General features: G+C 46.5%; 1 protein-coding gene across 1 annotated transcript in view; it reads right to left on the reverse strand.

Moving 5' to 3' along the window:
• Nucleotides 1-21,486, reverse strand: part of LOC106575379 (heparan-sulfate 6-O-sulfotransferase 1-A) — a 28,303-nt gene extending 6,817 nt beyond the window's left edge. The window contains exon 1 of the mRNA XM_014151876.3: nucleotides 20,674-21,486. Coding sequence (XP_014007351.1) covers nucleotides 20,674-21,176 — 503 coding nt within the window. The 5' untranslated portion in view covers nucleotides 21,177-21,486. The remainder of the gene's footprint in view (nucleotides 1-20,673) is intronic.
• Between the last annotated feature and the right edge of the window lie 641 nt (nucleotides 21,487-22,127).

Consider the following 22,127-nt stretch of genomic DNA (forward strand, 5'->3'; position numbering starts at 1 on the left):
CAGCACCCACCTAACCTTATTACCTAAATAACCTCAAGAGGTAACAGTCAAGTCTAGTCCAAACAAAGAAGAGACAGAGACAGTGGCAGAAAGAACAGCCCTACAGGCATAAATACCATTTAGACACTATACATATCTGCTTGTTACAGACAGACAGACAGACAGACAGACAGACAGACAGACAGACAGACAGACAGACAGACAGACAGACAGACAGACAGACAGACAGACAGACAGACAGACAGACAGAGAGACAGAGAGACAGAGAGACAGACAGACGAGTCAACAGCCATCCGGCCTAGTGCTTCCTGGGCCCGGAGAGAAGCCTGGGGCTGGATAAGAGATTCTGTCAGGGGACTGAGGGTTTTCCCTGGGGAGAGGGAGGGGAAGGATGAGTGATGTGAGCGTGTGCGTGTCGGGGGTCTCTGCCAAACATGGCCCACCTGTTAAAAGAAGGGGCTAATGAGCCACGCCTGGGGGAGTGTGAGCATCTGTGTAGAGCGAGGGGGAAACCACAGATTCCTAGGAAAAAGGGAAAGACAGGAGAGGAAAGGGGGGGGGGGGGTATAATGAAATATTGCGCAACAGGGGCAACAGTCTTGTACAGGGCGGTGTGTTTCCTCACATAAAGGGCAGGGTGAAAGAGGCCTTTTGTCTGGGAGTGTAAGTTGAGCTTCACACAGACGTGCATACGCATAAGAACACGTACACACACAAAGGTGACCAACGTAATGACTGAATTGGCCAGATTTGTCCCAACACATATGTATGCCCACACGCGCATGCACGCTACACGCACGCTACACGCACACACTGATGGCAGCTGCAAACTTAGAGATTAAGGCCAGTGTGACGGACATGCTTATGGCTACAGCTCAGAAAGAGAGAGAGAGGAAATGGAGAGAGAGAGAGAGAACTAAAAGATAATATGAAGTGAAAATGTGCATCTGCTCATTAAAGCCACACTCTGTAAGCAGGCCAGCATCAAATGGAAGGATAAACTTCATTCATTGAAATAACTGGAGAACTCAGACTGTGGCTTTACATTGTAAAGGAAGACAGTTGCATGTTCAGGCTTTCTGTTGGTGTTCAAACCCCCGACTTTACGTTATAGATGTGAAAAGTGCTAGAGGTCATTTCAGTTCCGCTGAGCTAATGTCTCTCTCTCTCTCTCTCTCTCTCTCTCTCTGTCTATCGCTTTCTATTCCTCCTCTCCCTATGATGTTATGAAAAAAGAAGAGGAATGAGAAAAGGGGAGGGAAGAGGAGAGAGAGATGGGCTGAATGTCTTTGTGTGATCAGTTCATTGATGACATGGTGATTCTCTCTGCTCAGACTAGAGGCTGCATCTCTCCATTCTCCCTCTGTAATCCCTGTCACATCTCACCCCCCTAATCAACCCTTCACCTCTCCTCTCATCCCTTCCCTGATCCAGACAGATGCTCCCCTGCGATGCCCTCCTCTCTCTCTCTCTCTCTCTGTGTGTGTGTGTGTGTGTGTGTGTATCTCCTAGGCAGACACTCCCCTGCGATCCCAATCCCAGATCAGATGCACCGGAATTCCAAGCCAGGCCAGCTGTCGTCTTGGCAATGCTCCGTGATTGTCTGATCACCATGGCCAATCGACACACACACACACACACACACACACACACACACACACACACACACACACACACACACACACACAGTTTATTTTCACTAACCCTAACCCCCAAAGTTAAGCTCAAAATAACATTTGAACAAATTCAGGACCTGAAAAAAGTCCTGCCTTTTCAACACAGTTCTTGTTTCCCTACCTTGTCAGGACATTCAGGTCAATTATTAGGACATTGGTGTCATGATAAGAAACACAAACGCACAGATCTGCCAACCAGACAAACAAGTCCTCAGAGCAGAAATACAGGCTGCTGAGGGAAAAGAGAAAGAGATCCCCTCATCTTATGCGCCTCCCGTCCTAAGACCCAGACTTACCCATCTTACTGCACTCAACCATGGTGTGTGTGTGTGTGAAGCTCTCCAGCCCCAGAGAACAGAATTCCACTAATGAGGGAGGAATCAGAGAGAATCCAAGGAATCTTAAACAAATTCCAGATAAGACCCTGTGTGTGTGTGTGTGTGTGTGTGTGTGTGTGTGTGTGTGTGTGTGTGTGTGTGTGTGTGTGTGTGTGTGTGTGGCTGTAAACCTCCCACACTGAGTCAAGGCCTGCAGTCTCAACTATCCTTCTACTATAGTGTGTGTGTGTGTGTGTGTGTGTGTGTGTGTGTGTGTGTGTGTGTGCGTGCCGAGACATTGAACATTAACGCAGCAGAATACTCAGACTTCAGACCCGCCGGCAGATCCTCATCTCACCTACACTGTCTGTCTGTCTGTCTGAGAGAGACTTGTTGGGCATGGATTCTATAATAACAGATTTTACACACACTGTCAGTGACTGCAGACAATTAGTATCTGGAGAACCATGAATCTGACAAGGCTCAACTTGAGAGTTTCTCAATACAGAGTGTTTTATAACTGTCTAGACTGTGTCACAAAATCCAACCAACGGGGCGACACAGGGGGAACGAATAAAACGCGACACAGCGAAGGAATTGAAATCCTACGGGTGGTCCTACTACTATCTTGTAGTTTATCAGTGGTCATTCTGCATGCAGCGCACTTCCACTTGGGGAATGCTATGCTAACGTCAGCTAGCATCTTGGGGAATGTGATCCGGTTGCCAGTGGATACCAACGTTGTCCCAGAGCAGCAGGATGATGATGTCACACAAACCCAGTCCTTATTGTTGATGTGGTCCAGCTGTCATCAAGCTCTCATATCCTCCCTCCCTCAGAAAGTTATTCTACAGCTCATTTCTGTCCAGGCATGAGGCATCAAGGTTAAAACAACTTCAAACATCTGCAAAATAAACCTTAGTCAACAGAACACACACACACACACACACACACACACACACACACACACACACACACACACACACACACACACACACACACACACACACACACACACACACACACACACACACACACACACACACACACACACACACTTACCTGATATGGAGGTCAATAAATGACCAACAGGATGCCAGAGAGAGAGAAGTTAGACAAAAATATTGATGCAATGGTTTCAAAACTCGGATTCCATCCTGTCCAACATCTCGTTTCTGCACTTTTAATATGAAGCCATCATAGTAGGCTGCAGAATAACCATTTGAGTGTGTGTACGTTTACATTAAAGGATTGCATTTTTTTATCGTCAATTGCACACAAGGTCCAACCCGAAACGTAGACATCCGCTTGTGACCCAACCCCTCTAAAACGGGAGGTGTGAGGGGCTGCTGTTGTCTGGGTTAAAGGAAGAACGACAGATTTTTCACTTTGTCGGTTTTGGGGTTTGAACAGGTAACCTTTCGGGTTACTGGCCCAACAGGCCAGATGCTGTGTTGAATTCTAGATGTGTGTCTATTGTCAGAGCCTTTCTGTGATCATCAGTCACACACAAAAGGGTAACCCTCGTTGTGGCGATTAACATTCCACACTGGGGGAGGTGATGAAACATTCCATTTCCTAGTGACTTTCTCTCTCTTTCTCCTCCTCTCTCTTTATCGCCCACCCTCTCCCTCCCCCCTATCTCTCCCTCCCAGAGTTCTGATGAGTGCAGTATTGGGGACACGTAGTTGTGTCTGTAGTAAGGCTTGTCATTCTGGTTAGCTGTGTCTAGGCGTGATGAGACTGGCCCTGGGCTTATATCATCATCACTGACTGACTCCTCATACACATCTGGAGACACACACACACACACACACACACACACACACACATACACATACACATACACACACACACACACACACACACACACACACCACACACACACACACACACACACACACACACACACACACACACACACACACACACACACACACACCAGTCAGGACACAGGCTTATTAATGAGAAGAGGTCAAATCAAACACACACAGCCATAACAGACAAACACAAAATAAACAATTATTTATAAAAACACACACACACACCCTAAACTGAACTATAGGCAAAAGGCATTGTGGGTGACTGAGTTTAGAAAGCTCTCTTCAGGCACTGTTGACTGACATTTACATGAATCAAATAGTGTGAAGGAGAAAAACACAGGAAGGAAGGAGAGACAAAGAGCTTATGACAGGGAGGAGACAACGGGCCATGTGAGTGACCAAACGCAACACATAACACAGTAACATCACCACATCAATCACACACACATTTTCGTATGACTCATGCACACAAAAACATCATACTAGTCAAAAACTGCCAGCCTTTTAAATTATAGAGTCTCTTTCTGTGTGTGTGTGTGTGTGTGTGTGTGTGTGTGTGGGACTCAGAAAGTGCGGATTGTAAAGAGTCAGATTTTATGGAGAAGAGAGGAGAGACTGATTCTAATGATTCTCTCTCTGTCTCCATCTTCTCCCCCCCCCCCTCCCCCTGTCTGTGATGGCTGGGAAGCTGCTATTTTTCAGGTCACTGGGTATTGCTACTCAGCAGGAGTCCACACACACACACACACACACACACACACACACACACACACACACACACACACACACACACACACACACACACACACACACACACCCTCCAGGTGGGGCGAGGGATTATTGAGACAGCCCTTTGTGTCATCTGATGAGGAGAAAGAAAGAGAGAGTAGATGAAGAGAGAAGAGGAGGAGGAACAGACTGGGGTGGGTGAGGAGGAGATCATTAGTTAGTGGGTGAGGAGGAGATCATTAGTTAGTGGGTGAGGAGGAGATCATTAGTTAGTGGGTGAGGAGGAGATCATTAGTTAGTGGGTGTGGAGGAGATCATTAGTTAGTGGGTGAGGAGGAGATCATTAGTTAGTGGGTGAGGAGGAGATCATTAGTTAGTGAGTGAGGAGGAGATCATTAGTTAGTGGGTGTGGAGGAGATCATTAGTTAGTGGGTGAGGAGGAGATCATTAGTTAGTGGGTGAGGAGGAGATCATTAGTTAGTGGGTGTGGAGGAGATCATTAGTTAGTGGGTGAAGAGGAGATCATTAGTTAATGGGTGAGGAGGAGATCATTAGTTAGTGGGTGTGGAGGAGATCATTAGTTAGTGGGTGAGGAGGAGATCATTAGTTAGTGGGTGAGGAGGAGATCATTAGTTAGTGGGTGAGGAGGAGATCATTAGTTAGTGGGTGAGGAGGAGATCATTAGTTAGTGGGTGAAGAGGAGATCATTAGTTAGTGGGTGAGGAGGAGATCATTAGTTAGTGGGTGAAGAGGAGATCATTAGTTAGTGGGTGAAGAGGAGATCATTAGTTAGTGGGTGAGGAGGAGATCATTAGTTAGTGGGTGAGGAGGAGATCATTAGTTAGTGGGTGAAGAGGAGATCATTAGTTAGTGGGTGAAGAGGAGATCATTAGTTAGTGGGTGAGGAGGAGATCATTAGTTAGTGGGTGAGGAGGAGATCATTAGTTAGTGGGTGAGGAGGAGATCATTAGTTAGTGGGTGAGGAGGAGATCATTAGTTAGTGGGTGAGGAGGAGATCATTAGTTAGTGGGTGAAGAGGAGATCATTAGTTAGTGGGTGAAGAGGAGATCATTAGTTAGTGGGTGAGGAGGAGATCATTAGTTAGTGGGTGAGGAGGAGATCATTAGTTAGTGGGTGAAGAGGAGATCATTAGTTAGTGGGTGAAGAGGAGATCATTAGTTAGTGGGTGAGGAGGAGATCATTAGTTAGTGGGTGAGGAGGAGATCATTAGTTAGTGGGTGAAGAGGAGATCATTAGTTAGTGGGTGAAGAGGAGATCATTAGTTAGTGGGTGAGGAGGAGATCATTAGTTAGTGGGTGAGGAGGAGATCATTAGTTAGTGGGTGAGGAGGAGATCTTTAGTTAGTGGTTGTGGAGGAGATCATTAGTTAGTGGGTGAGGAGGAGATCATTAGTTAGTGAGTGAGGAGGAGATCATTAGTTAGTGGGTGAAGAGGAGATCATTAGTTAGTGGGTGAGGAGGAGATCATTAGTTAGTGGGTCAGGAGGAGATCATTAGTTAGTGGGTGAAGAGGAGATCATTAGTTAGTGGGTGAGGAGGAGATCATTAGTTAGTGGGTGAGGAGGAGATCATTAGTTAGTGGGTGAAGAGGAGATCATTAGTTAGTGGGTGAGGAGGAGATCATTAGTTAGTGGGTGAAGAGGAGATCATTAGTTAGTGGGTGAAGAGGAGATCATTAGTTAGTGGGTGTGGAGGAGATCATTAGTTAGTGGGTGAGGAGGAGATCATTAGTTAGTGGGTGAGGAGGAGATCATTAGTTAGTGGTTGTGGAGGAGATCATTAGTTAATGGGTGAGGAGGAGATCATTAGTTAGTGGGTGAGGAGGAGATCATTAGTTAGTGGGTGAAGAGGAGATCATTAGTTAGTGGGTGAAGAGGAGATCATTAGTTAGTGGGTGAAGAGGAGATCATTAGTTAGTGGGTGTGGAGGAGATCATTAGTTAGTGGGTGTGGAGGAGATCATTAGTTAGTGGGTGAGGAGGAGATCATTAGTTAGTGGGTGAGGAGGAGATCATTAGTTAGTGGGTGAGGAGGAGATCATTAGTTAGTGGGTGAGGAGGAGATCATTAGTTAGTGGGTGAGGAGGAGATCATTAGTTAGTGGGTGAAGAGGAGATCATTAGTTAGTGGGTGAGGAGGAGATCATTAGTTAGTCGGTGAGGAGGAGATCATTAGTTAGTGGGTGAGGAGGAGATCATTAGTTAGTGGGTGAGGAGGAGATCATTAGTTAGTGGGTGAAGAGGAGATCATTAGTTAGTGGGTGAGGAGGAGATCATTAGTTAGTGGGTGAGGAGGAGATCATTAGTTAGTGGTTGTGGAGGAGATCATTAGTTAATGGGTGAGGAGGAGATCATTAGTTAGTGGGTGAGGAGGAGATCATTAGTTAGTGGGTGAAGAGGAGATCATTAGTTAGTGGGTGAAGAGGAGATCATTAGTTAGTGGGTGAAGAGGAGATCATTAGTTAGTGGGTGTGGAGGAGATCATTAGTTAGTGGGTGTGGAGGAGATCATTAGTTAGTGGGTGAGGAGGAGATCATTAGTTAGTGGGTGAGGAGGAGATCATTAGTTAGTGGGTGAGGAGGAGATCATTAGTTAGTGGGTGAGGAGGAGATCATTAGTTAGTGGGTGAAGAGGAGATCATTAGTTAGTGGGTGTGGAGGAGATCATTAGTTAGTGGGTGAGGAGGAGATCATTAGTTAGTGGGTGAGGAGGAGATCATTAGTTAGTGGGTGAAGAGGAGATCATTAGTTAGTGGTTGTGGAGGAGATCATTAGTTAGTGGGTGAAGAGGAGATCATTAGTTAGTGGGTGAAGAGGAGATCATTAGTTAGTGGGTGAGGAGGAGATCATTAGTTAGTGGGTGAGGAGGAGATCATTAGTGGGTGAAGAGGAGATCATTAGTTAGTGGGTGAGGAGGAGATCATTAGTTAGTGGGTGAGGAGGAGATCATTAGTTAGTGGGTGAAGAGGAGATCATTAGTTAGTGGGTGAAGAGGAGATCATTAGTTAGTGGGTGAAGAGGAGATCATTAGTTAGTGGGTGAAGAGGAGATCATTAGTTAGTGGGTGAAGAGGAGATCATTAGTTAGTGGGTGAAGAGGAGATCATTAGTTAGTGGGTGAGGAGGAGATCATTAGTTAGTGGTTGTGGAGGAGATCATTAGTTAGTGGGTGAGGAGGAGATCATTAGTTAGTGGGTGAGGAGGAGATCATTAGTTAATGGGTGAAGAGGAGATCATTAGTTAGTGGGTGAGGAGGAGATCATTAGTTAGTGGGTGAAGAGGAGATCATTAGTTAGTGGGTGAAGAGGAGATCATTAGTTAATGGGTGAAGAGGAGATCATTAGTTAGTGGGTGAGGAGGAGATCATTAGTTAGTGGGTGAAGAGGAGATCATTAGTTAGTGGTTGTGGAGGAGATCATTAGTTAGTGGGTGAAGAGGAGATCATTAGTTAGTGGGTGAAGAGGAGATCATTAGTTAGTGGGTGAGGAGGAGATCATTAGTTAGTGGGTGAGGAGGAGATCATTAGTGGGTGAAGAGGAGATCATTAGTTAGTGGGTGAGGAGGAGATCATTAGTTAGTGGGTGAGGAGGAGATCATTAGTTAGTGGGTGAAGAGGAGATCATTAGTTAGTGGGTGAAGAGGAGATCATTAGTTAGTGGGTGAAGAGGAGATCATTAGTTAGTGGGTGAAGAGGAGATCATTAGTTAGTGGGTGAAGAGGAGATCATTAGTTAGTGGGTGAGGAGGAGATCATTAGTTAGTGGTTGTGGAGGAGATCATTAGTTAGTGGGTGAGGAGGAGATCATTAGTTAGTGGGTGAGGAGGAGATCATTAGTTAATGGGTGAAGAGGAGATCATTAGTTAGTGGGTGAGGAGGAGATCATTAGTTAGTGGGTGAAGAGGAGATCATTAGTTAGTGGGTGAAGAGGAGATCATTAGTTAATGGGTGAAGAGGAGATCATTAGTTAGTGGGTGAGGAGGAGATCATTAGTTAGTGGGTGAAGAGGAGATCATTAGTTAGTGGGTGTGGAGGAGATCATTAGTTAGTGGGTGAAGAGGAGATCATTAGTTAGTGGGTGAAGAGGAGATCATTAGTTAGTGGGTAAGGAGGAGATCATTAGTTAGTGGGTAAGGAGGAGATCATTAGTTAGTGGTTGTGGAGGAGATCATTAGTTAGTGGGTGTGTAGGAGATCATTAGTTAGTGGGTAAGGAGGAGATCATTAGTTAGTGGTTGTGGAGGAGATCATTAGTTAGTGGGTGTGGAGGAGATCATTAGTTAGTGGGTGAGGAGGAGATCATTAGTTAGTGGGTGAGGAGGAGATCATTAGTTAGTGGGTGAAGAGGAGATCATTAGTTAGTGGGTGAGGAGGAGATCATTAGTTAGTGGGTGAAGAGGAGATCATTAGTTAGTGGGTGTGGAGGAGATCATTAGTTAGTGGGTGAGGAGGAGATCATTAGTTAGTGGGTGAGGAGGAGATCATTAGTTAGTGGGTGAAGAGGAGATCATTAGTTAGTGGGTGTGGAGGAGATCATTAGTTAGTGGGTGAGGAGGAGATCATTAGTTAGTGGGTGAGGAGGAGATCATTAGTTAGTGGGTGAAGAGGAGATCATTAGTTAGTGGTTGTGGAGGAGATCATTAGTTAGTGGGTGAAGAGGAGATCATTAGTTAGTGGGTGAAGAGGAGATCATTAGTTAGTGGGTGAGGAGGAGATCATTAGTTAGTGGGTGAGGAGGAGATCATTAGTGGGTGAAGAGGAGATCATTAGTTAGTGGGTGAGGAGGAGATCATTAGTTAGTGGGTGAGGAGGAGATCATTAGTTAGTGGGTGAAGAGGAGATCATTAGTTAGTGGGTGAAGAGGAGATCATTAGTTAGTGGGTGAAGAGGAGATCATTAGTTAGTGGGTGAAGAGGAGATCATTAGTTAGTGGGTGAAGAGGAGATCATTAGTTAGTGGGTGAAGAGGAGATCATTAGTTAGTGGGTGAGGAGGAGATCATTAGTTAGTGGTTGTGGAGGAGATCATTAGTTAGTGGGTGAGGAGGAGATCATTAGTTAGTGGGTGAGGAGGAGATCATTAGTTAATGGGTGAAGAGGAGATCATTAGTTAGTGGGTGAGGAGGAGATCATTAGTTAGTGGGTGAAGAGGAGATCATTAGTTAGTGGGTGAAGAGGAGATCATTAGTTAATGGGTGAAGAGGAGATCATTAGTTAGTGGGTGAGGAGGAGATCATTAGTTAGTGGGTGAAGAGGAGATCATTAGTTAGTGGGTGTGGAGGAGATCATTAGTTAGTGGGTGAAGAGGAGATCATTAGTTAGTGGGTGAAGAGGAGATCATTAGTTAGTGGGTAAGGAGGAGATCATTAGTTAGTGGGTAAGGAGGAGATCATTAGTTAGTGGTTGTGGAGGAGATCATTAGTTAGTGGGTGTGTAGGAGATCATTAGTTAGTGGGTAAGGAGGAGATCATTAGTTAGTGGTTGTGGAGGAGATCATTAGTTAGTGGGTGTGGAGGAGATCATTAGTTAGTGGGTGTGAGTGTTTGAGAAGCACAAACATTACAACCATGTGCCCAATCATCACGTACGGGGACATTGTGTGTGGTTGAGTGTGTGTGTGTGTTTATCAGCTCTGCTTTGTGACTCAGAGGTCCCCTGCGGTCCTCTTCTCTCTTGTGCATTCACTTTTCTTCTTCTCCTCGCACTCTTTTCATACACTCCCCGTCTTCCCCCCTCTCTCTTTCCATACACTCCCCCTCTCTCTTTTCATACACTCCCCCTCTCTCTTTCCATACACTCCCCCTCTCTCTTTTCATACACTCCCCCTCTCTCTTTCCATACACTCCCCCTCTCTCTTTTCATACACTCCCCCTCTCTCTTTTCATACACTCCCCCTCTCTCTTTTCATACACTCCCCCTCTCTCTTTTCATACACTCCCCCTCTCTCTTTTCATACACTCCCCCTCTCTCTTTTCATACACTCCCTCTCTCTCTTTTCATACACTTCCCCTCTCTCTTTTCATACACTCCCTCTCTCTCTTTTCATACACTCCCCCTCTCTTCCCCCTCTCTCTTTTCATACACTCCCCCTCTCTTCTCCCCCTCTCTCTTTCCATACACTCCCCCTCTCTCTTTTCATACACTCCCCCTCTCTCTTTCCATACACTCCCCCTCTCTTCTCCCCCTCTCTCTTTTCATACACTTCCCCTCTCTCTTTTCATACACTCCCCCTCTCTCTTTCCATACACTCCCCCTCTCTCTTTCCATACACTCCCCCTCTCTCTTTTCATACACTCCCCCTCTCTCTTTCCATACACTCCCCCTCTCTTCCCCCCTCTCTCTTTCCATACACTCCCCCTCTCTCTTTTCATACACTCCCCCTCTCTTCTCCCCCTCTCTCTTTTCATACACTCCCCCTCTCTTCTCCCCCTCTCTCTTTTCATACACTCCCCCTCTCTCTTTTCATACACTCCCCAACTCTTGTCATACACTCCCCTTCTCTTTCCCCCCTCTCTTTTAGCCTAGTCTGAATAGGCTGTGTCAGTGATGAGTGACTGGTGAATGGAGCTTGTGTGTGTGTGTCTTTGAAGTCAAGCATCAGAGTAGAAGCAGTGAAGCGAGAGAGAGAGGAGTGGTGGGGGAAACACACAGACATGCATGCATGCATGCACACACACGTACCCACATTCAGTGTCCTTCCTTGCTTCTACCCATGATGAAAATCTCCAGTGCTCTGTGATGCAGAGCTAGGTGTGTGTGTGTGTGTGTGTGTGTGTGTGTGTGTGTGTGTGTGTGTATATATACACACTACATGACCAAAAGTATGTGGACATCTGCTCATCGAACATCTCATTCCAAAACCATGGGCATTAATATGAAGTTGGTCCCCCCTTTGCTGCTATAACAGCCTCCACTCTTCTGGGAAGGCTTTCCACTAGATGTTGGAACATTGCTGCAGGGACAGACGATTTTTACGCGCTACACGCTTCAGCACTCGGCAGTCCCGTTCTGTGAGATTGTTGCTCCTAGACATTTCCACTTCACAATACCAACACTTACAGTTGACCAGGGCAGTTCTAGTAGGGCAGAAATTTGATGAACTGACTTGTTGGAAAGGTGGCATCCTATGACTGTGCCACGTTTAAAGTCATTGAGCTCTTCAGTAAGGCTCCCGAGTGGCGCAGTGGTCTAAGACACTGCATCTCAGTGCAAGAGGTGCCTGGTTTGAGGTGCCGTTTGAATCCAGGCTGCATCACATCCCATAGGGCGGCGCACAATTGGCCCAGCGTTGTCTGGGTTTGGCATCATTGTCAATAAGAATTTGTTCTTAACTGACTAGTTAAAAGGTAAAAACAAAGAAAAAAAGGCCATTCTACTGCCAGTGTTTGTCTATGGAGATTGCATGGCGGTGTGCTTGATTTTATACACCTGTATAAAACGGGTGTGGCTGAAATAGCCAAATCTACTAATTTGAAGGGGTGTCCAATACTTTTGTGTATATAGTGTATCTATCTCAAACTCAGATCATTTGGAGTTAAGCACTTCCTGAGCCTGAAGCATCATTTCCCCTCTGTGCAGGAAACTGGCACACAGGGAACAGATAACAACGGGATGACAAAAGAAACAACACCCTTCACAGAGAGACAGACAGATGTGAAAGAGTGGATAGGAAATGTAGGGAAGGAGAGAGAGCGGGAGGGAGGGAGAGAGAGAGAGATGGGAGAGACCACATTGTCTTCTTAATGAATCCTTTTTGAGGAGTTCAGTAGGTCCGTCTGTGTGTGTCACAGTCTGGAATTTGCATCTTCCCACAATTCAATTAGCATGGCTGTCAGATCATGGGCTCTGTTCACATTCTTCCCCTAAGCCCCACACGCGCACACCAAATAAATGCCTTCTTCTTGCTAATCAGTCACTGGCCAGCAGCGGCGGGCGGTGACAATTATGATGAGGGAGGATGATTCTTTTTATTATGAACATGGCCTTATTTCTATTACAGCATATTGGATGACTGTCATTCATATTCCATTCACCCAGTTCAATGTAACATCGATAGGTTTAGCCTACTACATGACTCTCAAATTTTCCCTGTACCCATCATGAAGTTGCTACAACCTAGCCTATGAAAGACAGTTCACAACGTAGGTGCACAGCTCGAGAGAATCTTGAGTAATTAAGGTGACAGACAGGGACACATTCAATACCTCCTTGCACACTCTTGCCTGCATCTAGCTGATCTAGAGTGTAATCATTAGTCCAACAGTTGCAAAACGAGAACTTCTGTTGGACAAATTCAGGTATGTATCTCCCCATTTCATTCCATTTGCTTCCATTTAAGAAACGTTTTTCAACAGAATCGGCGCAATGAATACAACCCTGATCACATGCAAACACAGATCACTTTCATACCAGCCACATAGAAACAGCTCGTTTTATATACAGTACCAGTCAAAAGTTTGGACACACCTACTCATTTATTAGTTTGACTATTTTCTACATTGTAGAATAATAGTGAAGACATCAAAACTATGAAATAACACATATGGAATCATGTAGTAAACAAAAAAGTGTTAAACAAATCAAAATCTATTTTATATTTGAGATTCTTCAAAGTAGCCACCCTTTGCCTTGATTACAGCTTTGCACACTATTGGCATTGTCTCAACCAGCTTCATGAGGAATGCTTTTCCAACAGTCTTGAAGGAGTTCCCACATATGCTGAGCACTTGTTGGCTGCTTTTCCTTCACTCTGCGGTCCAACTCATCCCAAATTGGGTTGTGGTCAGGTGATGGTGGAGGCCAGGTCAACTGATGCAGCACTCCATTACTCTCCTTCCTGGTCAAATAGCCCTTACACAGCCTGGAGGTGTGTTGGGTCATTGTCCTGTTGAAAAACAAATGCCAGTCCCACTAAGGGCATACCAGATCAGATGGCGTATCGCTGCAGAATGCTGTGGTAGCTATGCTGGTTAAGTGTGAATTCTAAATAAATCACTGACAGTGTCGCCAGAAAAGCACCCCCACACCATCACACCTCCTCCATGCTTCACGGTGGGAAGCACACATGCGGAGATCATCCATTCACCTACTCTGCATCTCACAAAGACACAGCGGTCAGAACCAAAAATCTCAAATTTGGATTCATCAGAACAAAGGACAGATTTTCACCGGTCTAATGTCCATTGCTCGTGTTTCTTGGCCCAATCAAGTCTCTTCTTATTATTGGTGTCCTTTAGTAGTGGTTTCTTTGCAGCAATTCGACCATGAAGGCCTGATTCACGCAGTCTCCTCTGAACAGATGATGTTGAGATGTGTCTATTACTTGAACTCCGTGAAGCATTTATTTGGGCTGCAATCTGAGGTGCAGTTAACTCTAATGAACTTATCCTCTGCAGCAGAGGTAACTCTGGGTCTTCCTTTCCTGTGGTGGTCCTCATGAGAGCCATTCATAATTTCTCTTTGCTTATTTGAGCTGTTCTTGTCATAATATGGACTTGGTCTTTGACCAAATAGGGCTATCTTCTGTATACCACCCCTACCTTGTCACAACACAACTGATTGGCTTAAACACATTAAGAAGGAATGAAATTCTACAAATTAACAAGGGACACATGTTAACTAAAATGCATTCCAGGTGACTACCTCATGAAGCTGGTTGAGAGAATGCCAAGAGTGTGCAAAGAAAATATATATATATATATAAAACATTTTTAAAAAATTCCATTGCAAAAATTCCATTGCAAAGCTGACATCAAGGCAAAAGGTAACTACTTTGAAGAATCTAAAATACATGTTTATTTGTTTAACACTTTTTTGGTTAGTACATGAGTCCATTGGTGTGATTTCATAGTTTTGATGTCTTCACTATTATTCTACAATGTAGAAAATAGTCAAAATAAAGAAAAACCCTTGAATGAGTAGGTGTCCAAACTTTTGACTGGCACTGTATATAATTCCTTTTTGCATCTATTTAAGCGCTCTCCTCCTCTCACCTTTTCCCTTCGCGTGTGGACTTCAGTGCACAACACATCAGGTGTCTGTGACCAGCCGAAAAAAACCTTTCCAAGCCAAACCTTCATGTCATGACCGCTAACCGCATACAAAATACATCATTGTCATGTCATAGTCAACATAGTTACTAGGACTAGCGTGCTAGTAAACCCGCTATAATCATGCAGTACAGTGTACAGTCAGTAGCAAGCAGTTTCACCGGCGGGCCCCGGTGGCAATAAATGAATAATTGACTTGAAAGAGTTCCAGTGTTGGATAGCCATAGCCAGCTAGCTAACATAGCATCCCTCTCTGTTTGAGTAGGCTAAACTAGTTACCTGCATTCAATGCTAGCTTAGTAAGTGAAACAAAATAATGACAAAGAAATATAGCTCTCTCGCTCTTGCTTTTCTGTTCAACTATTTTCTTTCTCTTTGAGTCAACTACTCACCACATTTTATGCACTGCAGTGCTAGCTAGCTGTAGCTTATGCTTTCAGTACTAGATTCATTCTCTGATCCTTTGATTGGGTGGACAACATGTCAGTTAATTGCTGAAAGATCTCTGACACTGTAGGTTGGAGGACATCCTCTGGAAGTTGTCATAATTACTGTGTAAGTCTATAGAAGGGGGTGATAACCATTAATGTACCCAGAGGAGGACGGAAGCTAGCTGTCCTCCGGCTACACCATGGTGCTACCCAACAGAGTGCTGCTGAGGCTACTGTAGACCTTCATTGCAAAACAGTGAGTTTTATTAATCAATTATTTGCTGACGTGAATATATTTAGCATAATTAACTAAAGAGGATAACTTTTGTAATGTTTCACTATTTTTATGAAATTCACTGAGGAGGATAGTCCTCCCCTTCCTCCTCTGAGGAGCCACCACTGCTTCCCAGCTAACGCTATGCTAATTAATAGGCCGTAATCATGTTCCCACTGCAAGCATAGCTTAGCGTAGCGGGCCTTATTAACAACCATAGAAATGTTGGCTAATTGCTAATCAGTCAGTGCACGGCTAAGTGTTCTGTGGGCTGAGAAATCCCTTAGGCGAGAAAGAGCAGGGTTGCGTTCAGAATGGCAGAACATTGTGGAATGTTCAGATCAAAATATGTTGAGTAAAACAAGCCTAGATGGAGCCCAGTGGCGCAGTATGTAACATGTCCTTCAATCCCCTTGGTGGGTTGTGGACTAGAGCTCAACTCTAGTAGTAGTCCTGTCATCACTATCGTCAACTTGTTGTGTGAGATAACACCACAGAGAAAACCTCACACCTCACAGTGTGCGTGTGTGTTTAACCAGAAGTCCCCACACGAATAGCAAACGAACAAACATTTTGTTGGTCCCCACAAGGTCAAATGCTATTTCTAGGGGGTTTAGGGTTAAGGTTTCAATTATTGTTAGAATTAGCTTTAGGAGCTAGGGTTAGGTTTAGGCTTAGGAGCTAGGGCTAGGTTAAGGTTAGGAGCTAGGGTTAGGTTAAGGTTAGGAGCTAGGGTTAGGTTAAGGTTAGGAGCTAGGGTTAGGTTTAAGGTTAGATTTTGGGGTTAAGGTTTGGGAAAATAGGATTTTGAATGGGACTGAACTATGTATCCCCACAAGGTTAGTTATACAAGACTGTGTTTGTTTGTGTGTTTTCGCGTGTGTCTCACACACACACACACACACACACACACACACACACACACACACACACACACACACACACACACACACACACACACACACACACACACACACACACACACTACTCTCAAAACAGTGAGAATGAAGCAAACTGTGACAATTTCCACAGTGCAGGCTCTCCCTCTCTAACCATCTCTCTCCTGCTCCCCATCCTTTCACCCCTGCCATTTCTCCTTCTCCCCGCCATCTCTCCCTCGCCATCTCTCTCCCTCTCCCCCGCCATCTCTCTCCCTCTACCCCGCCATCTCTCCCTCTACCCCGCCATCTCTCTCCCTCTCCCCCGCCATCTCTCCCCCGCCATCTCTCTCCCTCTCCCTCGCTATCTCTCTCCCTCTCCCCCGCCATCTCTCCCCCGCCATCTCTCCCTCGCCATCTCTCTCCCTCTCCCCCGCCATCTCTCCCCCGCCATCTCTCTCCCTCTACCCCGCCATCTCTCTCCCTCTACCCCGCCATCTCTCTCCCTCTACCCCGCCATCTCTCTCCCTCTCCCCCGCCATCTCTCCCCCGCCATCTCTCTCCCTCTCCCCCGCCATCTCTCCCCCTCTCCCCCGCCATCTCTCCCTCTCCCCCGCCATCTCTCCCCCGCCATCTCTCTCCCTCTCCCCCGCCATCTCTCTCCCTCTCCCCCGCCATCTCTCCCCCGCCATCTCTCTCCCTCTCCCCCGCCATCTCTCCCTCGCCATCTCTCTCCCTCTCCCCCGCCATCTCTCTCCCTCTCCCCCGCCATCTCTCCCTCGCCATCTCTCTCCCTCTCCCCCGCCATCTCTCCCCGGCCATCTCTCTCCCTCTCCCCCGCCATCTCTCTCCCTCTACCCCACCATCTCTCTCCCTCTCCCCCGCCATCTCTCCCCCGCCATCTCTCTCCCTCTCCCCCGCCATCTCTCCCCCGCCATCTCTCTCCCTCTACCCCGCCATCTTTCTCCCTCTACCCCGCCATCTCTCTCCCTCTCCCCCGCCATCTCTCTCCCTCTCCACCGCCATCTCTCCCCCGCCATCTCTCTCCCTCTCCCCCGCCATCTCTCTCCCTCTCCCCCGCCATCTCTCCCTCGCCATCTCTCTCCCTCTACCCCGCCATCTCTCCCCCGCCATCTCTCCCCCGCCATCTCTCTCCCTCTACCCCACCATCTCTCTCCCTCTCCCCCGCCATCTCTCCCCCGCCATCTCTCTCCCTCTACCCCACCATCTTTCTCCCTCTCCCCCGCCATCTCTCTCCCTCTCCCCCGCCATCTCTCTCCCTCTCCCCCGCCATCTCTCTCCCTCTCCCCCGCCATCTCTCTCCCTCTCCCCCGCAATCTCTCCCTCGCCATCTCTCTCCCTCTACCCCGCCATCTCTCCCTCGCCATCTCTCTCCCTCTACCCCGCCATCTCTCTCCCTCTCCCCCGCCATCTCTCTCCCTCTACCCCGCCATCTCTCCCCCGCCATCTCTCTCCCTCTACCCCGCCATCTCTCTCCCTCTACCCCGCCATCTCTCCCTCGCCATCTCTCTCCCTCTCCACCGCCATCTCTCTCCCTCTCCCCCGCCATCTCTCTCCCTCTACCCCGCCATCTCTCCCCCGCCATCTCTCTCCCTCTACCCCGCCATCTCTCTCCCTCTACCCCGCCATCTCTCCCTCGCCATCTCTCTCCCTCTCCACCGCCATCTCTCCCCCGCCATCTCTCTCCCTCTACCCCGCCATCTCTCTCCCTCTACCCCGCCATCTCTCCCTCGCCATCTCTCTCCCTCTCCCCCGCCATCTCTCTCCCTCTCCCCCGCCATCTCTCTCCCTCTACCCCGCCATCTCTCTCCCTCTCCCCCGCCATCTCTCTCCCTCTACCCCGCCATCTCTCTCCCTCTCTCCCTCTACCCCGCCATCTCTCTCCCTCTCCCCCGCCATCTCTCTCCCTCTGTTTCAGCAGAAGTGACAGAAGCACATTCCCAGCCATACGGTCTCTTCACAATGTGTGCACTATTCCGAACATCCACTGTGTACACAAAACATTAGGAACACCTTCCTAATATTGAGTTGCACCCTCTTTTGCCCTCAGATCTGCCTCAATTCGTCGGGGCATGGACTCTACAAGGTGTCGAAAGCTTTCCATAGGGATGCTGGCCCATGTTGACTCCAATGCTTCCCACAGTTGTGTCGAGTTGGCTGGATGTCCTTTGGGTGGTGGACCATTCTTGATACACACGGGAAACTGTTCAGTGTGAAAAACCCAGCAGCGTTACAGTTCTTGACACAAACCGGTGCGCTTGGCACCTACTATCATACCCCGTTCAAAGGCACTTAAATATTTTGTCTTGCCCATTCACCCTCTGAATAGCACACATACACAATCCATGTCTCAATTGTCTCAAGGCTTAAAAATCCTTCTTTAACCTGTCTCCTCCCCTTCATCTACACTGACTGAAGTGGATTTAACAAGTGACATCAATAAAGGATCATAGCTTGTCTATGTCATGGAAAGAGCAGGTGCTTTTATGTTTTGTACACTCAGTGTAAATTTTGTGTGTGAGAGTGTGCACGCGTGCGTGTTTGTCACCTGTTTGCAAACATCTAATTACTGCCTAAAAGCTTGCCGTGTATTCCACATAGAGAGAGAGAAAGAGTGAAAGAGAGAAAGAAAACTGTAGAATGCTGGAATTTTTTTAAGATTATTAATTTGGGGAAATGTGCACACAAACACGCAGACACACCGGTATAGGAAAACTGAGATTCCCGGTGTGGGAATGTGGTGTTGGGATTGTAGGGATGAAGGAGTAACCATCTTTGGAATGTTGAGCAGCCCAAGATTAATCCCTGATAATCTGATTGGATTAAAACACGACGACCTGTCTGGTCAGTCACGCACCGGCACCCAGTTCACCCTGCAGTGATCTACGTTGTGATGCTTAAACAGCGAGTGATCCAGGCAGATTGACAGGCATGCTAATTGAAACCTCCCCCTCTACAGCAATGAAACAACACACTCTCTGCCTTCACTCTCACCATCCTCTTCTCCACCGTTTCACTCAAAAGCCCTACCCATTTTCCCATGCCTCCTCTCATCCTCCTCTGTCCCGTTCCCTCCTCTCATCCTCCTCTGTCTCGTTCCCATCTGCCCTCCCCTTCTCTTACACTACCATCCTTTTCTACTCTCTTCCTCCTCTACCCTTTCCATCCCCTCATCATCATCCCCCCCCCCCCCCCCCCATCGTCTCCACTCCTCTTTCCCCTCCTCCCATTTGTAGCCATTCATTAGGACAGACCATTTGGTAAAACAGACATTTTAGAAATTGCAGTAAATCTTCCATGAAAAAATACATTTAGCTTAATGTAGAAATCACGCTCTGATGAATAGAGAGAGAAATAGGGGGACGAGAGAGAGATGGAGAGGGGGAAAGAGAGAGAGCGAGAGAGGACCAACAGCTATAAAGCCACCAAGCGGAAAGCATGCCTGCTGTTTCATTAGGAAATGACACCATCACAGAGGGAGATGGAGGGAAAGAGAGAGAGATGGCGAAAGAAAGAGGGAGAGAGAGGGAAAACTATTGATGAGGACACAAAGACACACACACACAAAGTAAACTGTGTAGAAACAGATGTGAGCAGATAAACATTCTCCCTCCAGCCTCTGGAGTAGCTAGAGGCATCATCACCTCTGACCATCACAGAGCCTTGTGCCAGGAATACCAGCAGTACAGTGCATGTGTAACCAGTGGAAGTAATCACCCGGATTAGAGTGGAGTCAAACCCCGCAGGGGTCCTCTTACAGCAACAAAAGTCCACACAGACAGACGAAACAGAGAGAAGGGCTGGAGCCAAATCTTCTCTGAATTAAAGTGAGGGTAGTTTTCTCTGCCAATCTGTCTAACAGTCTGCCTGCATAGCGATCCCTGAAGATAAAGGAGTAAGCTGCTTTTCCAAAATAAACGTTTTCTTTCGTTTTCAGTAGAATCATCAATTCAGGCCTAACTGTAGCAACATTTCTGATCCAATGTTGATTCAATGGCTTACAGTAATCAATATTCAACATGTTTCAAGCGTTTTACAAACCACTAAAACGATGCATCACTGTTCGATATGCTACAAGTTTGAAGGATCAAGACCTACTGTTTTAATACTGCTTAGTTTGACAGCATGATTCTCTTATAGCTAATTCGAGTTGACAGTTAGGTTACCCTATAAATCTATCCCTTCGGATATGGTAAAAAAACACATTACCGCGCAACACAAATTCATATGACAGCCTGTCATTAAAACACTGTCAAACAAACTGCGATGGATCTGCTGCTACAGTAAGTCCACACACAGAGTGAGAGAGAATCGTCCAGGCATGCTCCCTAATGACGTGCTCATACCACCCGATTATTAATGATCTTCAACAATTGTCAGGTGTTGGGAGACCCACAGGCTGTGCACGCTTTTGATCCAGCCCAACACGCCTGATACAACCAGTCAACTAGCCTATTTTATCTCACCTTTCATTTTTCATCTTGGTCTCCTTTTTATCTAGAACTCCTGGAACACAATTTTTTAGCTCGGTCCAGTCCGCGTGTAAGCCACAACTCCAACCGGTGGAGAACCGGGAGAATAACCAGGTCTCTTTTCGGTTGGGTCGATAACAGGTACACTTCTTCTGACCCGGTCTACAGTCACACGGAACCTCCAACCTCACATTCTGAACCAGGTGTCTCCCGAACGTTGTCCCTCCTGTCTTCTGAATGTGTAAAAACACGATCACGTCTTCTCCTTTGATTTCAAATTCCACCGTTCGCTCCAAATCCCGGACTGGGAAATAGTATTTCTTGACGTAGTGCGGGTCTGGGGAAGGGAAAATGTCCCCACCATCGTCCTCCTCAGTGAAATATCCGTGTGGTGAGCCGAAATTGATAACCCCAGGCGCGACGTATTGATATAAGATCAGCATAAAACAGACGGAGCCGACTACAATTAGGAGAAATTTGCTGCTCGCCTCAACCATGGTCCTTCCAATGCTTGGTAAACGTTACCATTTCCCGGTAAACCGACTCGAAGGGATCAGAACAGCGTAACTAGAATGCATTCCTGTTGTTGTACTATCTCTCCCCAAGCAAACGGAACAGGACGCGGTCATATCAATGGGGTAGGTTACAGAAGCGATTATGTGAATACAATGTAACTAAACTAAGAGTATTTACAGTGTACAGAGAGACCCGTAAAATCCAGAGCAACAATGTGTGTTCTCCGTTTGCTCTCGTCCCTGTGTTGTTGCATGTGTGTCCTCTTCGCTGCATTACTATTGAGCTATGTACCCAGGATCCTCAGCGAAATAACCCACCTTCTTTCAGCACAACACACACATTCCCAGTCTCTCTCTCTCTCTTTCTCTCTCTCTCCCCCCCCCCCTCCCCTCTCTCCCACACACACACACACACCACACACACACACACCCACACACACACACACACACACACACACACACACACACACACACACACACACACACACACAGAACAGGACGAATTACATTTTTGAGGAACAAGATCCGCTTTGAATTCTACAAGTAGTCTAGTTCTACTATAGTTTATTAACTTGTAGTTTATATACAATTAAATTAAATCTATTTAAGGGTCTAAAGAACGGTGGTGCTTTATGGTGCTTTATTTAATACCCAAAGAAAACAAAATTATAATAGGAACTAATTATGTAATTACCATATTACAATGCAATTTCTTCGTAGTCTATCAAGTAGAAAACAGACTGTAAAATAAAGTTTTACCTAACCCACCAGAGATTGTTTTCTGGTAAAACCAGCCGTAAACCACTTAGCAAATAGCAATGTAAGGTTAGAGTATTCAATTGTCCACATCCAGCAGAAATGAGAAGTGAAAAGAATGATACAACGAAAACAGAAGTGTCAGAGTGGAAACGCAGAATCTGTAAAAATCCAAAT

This window comes from Salmo salar, chromosome 17 (assembly GCF_965601325.2).
Source record: "Salmo salar chromosome 17, fSalSal1, whole genome shotgun sequence".
Lineage (NCBI taxonomy): Eukaryota > Metazoa > Chordata > Actinopteri > Salmoniformes > Salmonidae > Salmo > Salmo salar.